At 55.9% G+C, this 5308-nt stretch overlaps 1 protein-coding gene across 1 annotated transcript; it reads left to right on the forward strand.

The window, feature by feature from the left end:
- Nucleotides 1-57: 57 nt before the first annotated feature.
- Nucleotides 58-3174, forward strand: TRIR (telomerase RNA component interacting RNase). Its single transcript, XM_031689536.2, has 3 exons — nucleotides 58-509; nucleotides 2379-2456; nucleotides 2750-3174. Exons 1-3 carry the CDS (start codon nucleotides 159-161, stop codon nucleotides 2855-2857), a joined length of 537 nt encoding a protein of 178 aa, XP_031545396.1. The 5' UTR covers nucleotides 58-158; the 3' UTR covers nucleotides 2858-3174.
- The last annotated feature ends 2134 nt before the right edge of the window (nucleotides 3175-5308 follow it).

A 5308-nucleotide genomic window follows, 5' to 3' on the forward strand; every position in this document is an offset into this window, starting at 1 on the left:
CTCATTCGCCCGGTCCCTCGAGCCCCGCCCCCACTGCGGACGCTTGAGGGCCAGACGGGTCTTCCCAGCATGCGTTGCTCGGGACGAGGCAAGTCAGGAGCCAAGCGCGGGGCTGGAGCGGCCTTCCCGGAGTCCTTTGCGCGGTACCTGGCGACAAAATGGCTGCCCGAGGGAGACGGGCGGAGCCTCCGAGCCGGGAGGCGCCAGGCACCGCGGGCGGCGGCGGCGGCGGGAGCCGATGGGCTGAATCGGGGCCTGGGACGTCGCCTGAGAGTGGGGATGATGAAGTGTCGGGCGCAGGTTCGAGCCCGGTGTCGGGTGGCGTAAACTTGTTTGCCAACGACGGCAGCTTCCTGGAGCTGTTCAAGCGGAAGATGGAGGAGGAGCAGCGGCAGCGGCAGGAGGAGCCGCCCCCGGGCCCGCAGCGACCCGACCAGCCGGCCACCGCCGCCGCCGCGGGTCCCGGGGATCCGAAGAGGAAGGGCGGCCCGGGCCCCACGCTCAGCTTCGTAAGGAGCCGCGGGGGTGGGGGCGGGCGCCAGGGCATTCCTTGGCAGGGGGAATCGGGCTCGAGAAAGGGGATCGGGATCCAGGTCCACCCTCTGGCCCCGATGAGGGGGCCGTCCGGGTCACCCGCTGAGGATGTGGAACCTGGATTCCCGACGAGAGAGGTCTTGGGGCAGAGGTGGGGACCCCCGGAGCCTGTCTGGGAGAACTAGGAGCTGGGGGGAATTCCACTGAAACAGCGCTCCGGGGGTGGGGAAACCAGGATGCAAGGATTCCTGTTTGAACTTTGGATGTTGGGATCATTTCCCACTATGGGGACGGGGGACAAATTAAAGTCTGGAGTGTGTCTGAGCTGTGTGGATGAGAGACTTGGGGTGCTTACTCTGTAACCCTAGACTTACTTGACTTCCCTGAGTCTCATTCGTCTAGTGTCCATTTATTGAGCACTTTACCTCGTGCTGGGCACTGTGCTAGGTGATGGATATGCCTTGTTGAACACGACAGACATCGCTGCTTTCCTGGAGCGTCTGAGCTGGCCTAACCTCATTTTCCCTGCTTGCAAAAATAGACATCATCGCATCTTCTGATGTGATTAGCACCAGGCCTGTCTTATAGGAAGGGCTAAACTAGTTGTTCTCAATAGGAGACGATTCCCCCCACCCTATCCCCACATTTGGCAAAATCTGGAGACATTTTTGGTTGTCAGAACTGGGGGAGGGGGTGCTACTGACATTTATAAGTAGAGGACAGGGATGCTGCTCATCGTCCTACAATGCCCAGAACAACCCTCCCCTGCCTCCCCCCAACGAAAAGGACGCAGTTGAGAATGTCATTACTATGAAACTGAGAAATTCTAGGCTAAAGAAGTGGCACATATATTGTCACCTCTGAGCTTGCTTTGTCTCTGGTGTTGGGAGCAAGTTCCTGTGGTGTGGAGAAAAAAAGTGTTGACCTGAGAATAACGGACTGGGGGTGGAGTTTCTTCATGTGTCAAAAATGAATGTGCAAATAGTCCTAGCAGGTCACTTAATGCCTGGTTGGGGTGGAGATGGGACGTCTGTAAAGCCTGTTGCAGTCCCTGGGGCACAAGAAACCTTCTGTCTATAGGAGAAAATAGAGGACCAGGATGAAAGTTCAGAGTTTGACTTCTGTTTGAGGAAGGGGAAGTGGCAGGACCTGGGCTAGTATGAGAACTGCGTGGAGGCCGAGTGCCCCTCTATGAGTGGGAACAGCAGTCGTTGTCACTGACTTTTTTGTTTGTTCATTGAGGGCCCATAGCGAGAGCACCCTCGAAGAGGCCAGGTTAGGTGTAGGGGAACAGTGTCGCTTGGTGGTTAAGAATTCTGCTCTGTGGCTTAGACACACCTGACCCTGAATTCAGCTCCATTGTTTGCTGTCAGCGTGATCCAGGGTGCAGGCTTCTTCTCAAAGATGTTACCTCGTCTGTACAACGGGGAGAGTTGTAACCTTCCTTCATCATAAGGTAACTGAAAGTGAAAGGGGAAAGCAAAGCACTTGGCACAGGGCTTAGCATACAGTAAGTGCTCAATAAAGGAAGCTCTTGCTGCCTGTGTGGTCCATACTAGGGGGGAGTGAGGACAGAGTTCGTCCCCACCAAAGTGGGGATTCTTCTCGCTCCCTGGGAGGGCAGCGCTGGGGCTCAGGACTGCCTGGGCATCATGGGCCCAGGGCAGGTGCTAAGAGTCGCGTGTGCTCCTCTCTGATTGCTGCGCAGGTCGGCCGGCTGGCGGAGCTGGGCGCGGCGTCGGGACGGGCCACCAGGCCGGGCTAGGAAGGTGTAGTGGGCCTCAGCGCCGCCAAGGGCGGGCCCGGCTCCTGTAACCGTTGCAGTCTTCTGTCCCTTCACCCAGGTGGGCAAGCGCAGAGGCGGGAACAAACTAGCCCTCAAGACGGGAATAGTAGCCAAGAAGCAGAAGACGGAGGATGAGGTGAGCTGGCCGGGTGTGGGGGGCTGCCCACATTGCCTTTTCCCTCCAGCCTCAGCGCCTGGCCGAGGTTCCCTGTCCCTCCCTCTTCAGTATCTGGGCCTTGTGTGGGTGTACTTGGTGGGTGAGGAGGGCGTTCAACAAAGTCCCCAGATAACTTGACTGCATATCTTTACTCAGACCTTTGGGTTGATACTGTGGGTGGGTCAGCTGTCTCAGGACATTCCTGACCCTGGTTCCTGGCCTCCCTGGCATCCCCTTCCCAACCCACTGTGTGTCTCCCCTCCCCACTACAGGTATTAACAAGTAAAGGTGATGCATGGGCCAAGTACATGGCAGAGGTGAAAAAGTACAAAGCCCACCAGTGCGGCGATGATGATAAAACTCGGCCCCTGGTGAAATGACCCCCTCCCCTGCCTGCCCACGGCCTGGGACTCTCTGCGATGTACATAACTATTTAATGCAGCGGCAGCGCGGCAGCCTTTCTCCCCCAAGGACTTATACACAAGAAGGAAACCGAGATGCTTCCCGCAGCTGCGGCCGATTCTCCAGGACTCTTTTTTACCTTGAGCACTTGCCTCCTGAGACTTCATAGAACAGTGGTTTACTGTCCCTGCTCTTCCCATCTCCTCCCTTTCTCTGGCTCTTTGGGTCTTCCTCTTCTGGCCCCCCCCCTTTAGCCATCACTTCTGGGAAGTAAAGAACTTGACTTAGTGCCGGAGCCGTGTGCTTGGTTTGCCTTCTTTGCGCTATCTAACATAAGCCCTCCCGTCTTGGCTGGTGCTGCATCTACCAAACCCTGGGTCTGGCTCAGTGAGGGAGGGATGCGGGGGTGTGGGGAAGAACAGGGGCACATCCCCTCCTGAAGGCCTGAACTCTCCTCAAGACCCACCCCTGAGTGCACCCCCACTGTTGGGTGTTTTGTTCAGTGTCTCCGCAATCCCATTGGGGCTGGGCCAAAGCTGTCAGTGTGTTTCTTCAGAAGACACTTACTGAGCACCTACTGCATGTCTGGGCTTTTCTGGGCCCTGTAGCCACTGCAGTGAACAGAAACAGACTATGCATGCTCCCTGGCCTTGTAGAAGGAAACAGACACAGACAAAAAGGGGAAGCCATTTTGTGAGGTGATTGTGAAGAAGCACAGGATAAAGGCTGCAGAGAGGGGTCTAGTTTAGCTGACATCTAATCAGGGTCCTGAGGGAGGTGAGGAAGCCAGCCTGTGTAGTGAACAGCCAGGTGAAGACAGGGACAGTGCCTGACCCTCATGGGGAACTGTGAGGAGGCCCCTGTGACTGGAGCTGGCTGAGTGAGGAGTGTAGTTGGATTATAGGCAGAACCTTGTGTGTTCAGGTGAGAACTTGGGAATTTATTTGTGAGGGAGAAGAACCCTTCGGGAAGTTTGGAGCTAAGGAGCCACATAATATGTTTTATATCTTAGCTGGATCCCTCTGGCTGAAGGGGTCTGGGCAGAACCTGGGAGATGGAGGAGATCGGGCCATGATCGGGCAAGGGGAGGTGATGGGGTGTTGACAGTGGAGGAAGTGAGGCAGGCTAAGATCTGGAGTCCAGTAGGGCTTTTCTGTCCTTCCTGCCACCTACTTGTAGTCCTTCCAGGAAAGCTAGGGTTGGCCCCACCCAGTTGCATACATGAGCAGGAGAAAGACTGCCAAGGGGCTAGTTTGTCCCACCTTGCAGAACGTGACAGTTGACATATCGGGACAGGGTGTCCTGAAGGAAGCCTGATGCCCCTAGTACCCCTCTAGTGCTCCTTGTACTTCTGTGCGTTTCTAGCCTCATTGCTCATCCTGGTGGAGCTGAAGGTTGCCTGGCTGCCTGCTCTCCATGGAGCCCACAAATGTTTTAAGATGCCCTTGCCTCCTGACCCCTTCTCAAACATATTAGACCTGGAGCAACATCTAGGCACTCCCCCCACCCCACCTTCCTAAGCACCAATGCTGAGCAGCTTGGCTCCCCTGCCCACCCCAGGGCCAGGCTCCCATCCCCCTTCCATCAGGGGAGCATCATGACTCAGAGGACCATGGTGGTCACCACCTGCCTGGGACTTGTGGAGGCAAGAGGGAAGAGGCTGAGGCAGCACCTGCCTAGCCTCACACTGCCAGATTCAGCCTGTGGGGGGTGGGGCATTCCAAATACAGAGCATCAGAACAGACAAAACTCCCTGTCCTAGTGGAGCTAACATTCTGGTTGGGAGGAAATACAAGAAACAAAACACAACAACATGAGGCTATACATTCTATGGGGAAAAAAGTATGAAAGGGGGACTGGGATGAGAGTGGGAGAGACTGCAATTTTAAGTTGGTCAGGGATGGCCTCCCTGATAAGGTGACACTTTTTCCAAGTCCTAAAGGAGGTGGGGCAGGCAGTGAAGATGGTCCTTGGAAGAGTATTCCAGGCTGAAAGAGCAGCAGGTGCAAAGAGCTAGAGCTGAAACCATGCCTGGCTTGAAGAGTGGGCAAACAGGCTTTGGAACAGGAGACATGCACCCCTCACTTCCTGCTAACACACAGGCTTGTCTGGTTTGTTTTCCACATCAGCTCGAAGGCCTACTTTCAGGATGCTGAGCTGGCCCAGGTGTGACTTTAGCTTTGAGGATGTAGTGTGGGGGAGGGGGACATAGGAAGCCAATGGAGCCACCTCTACCTCCTCCTCCTTCAAAGCCACTGACAGCCGCTGGATCTTTAAAAAGAAATGTAAGTGGGAGAAGGAAGTAGGTCACCCCTGCAGCAGCTCAGCCTCTATCCTGGAGTGTCAGGAGGCAGGAGGAGCTGATGGAATCCCAGCACCTCCCTTCACCGAACTCACCTGCCCTGACCTGGGTAAAGTCTGAAGGGGGA

The sequence above is a fragment of the Vicugna pacos genome, chromosome 22 (assembly GCF_048564905.1).
Source record: "Vicugna pacos chromosome 22, VicPac4, whole genome shotgun sequence".
NCBI lineage: Eukaryota > Metazoa > Chordata > Mammalia > Artiodactyla > Camelidae > Vicugna > Vicugna pacos.

Bases quoted from the DNA above. Each gene is read 5' to 3' on its own strand.
- TRIR (XM_031689536.2), top strand. From the start codon at position 159: ATGGCTGCCCGAGGGAGACGGGCGGAGCCTCCGAGCCGGGAGGCGCCA. The intron at 510-2,378 runs GTAAGGAGCCGC...CCCTTCACCCAG, and splicing joins CGGGCCCCACGCTCAGCTTC to GTGGGCAAGCGCAGAGGCGG. The intron at 2,457-2,749 runs GTGAGCTGGCCG...TCCCCACTACAG, and splicing joins AGCAGAAGACGGAGGATGAG to GTATTAACAAGTAAAGGTGA.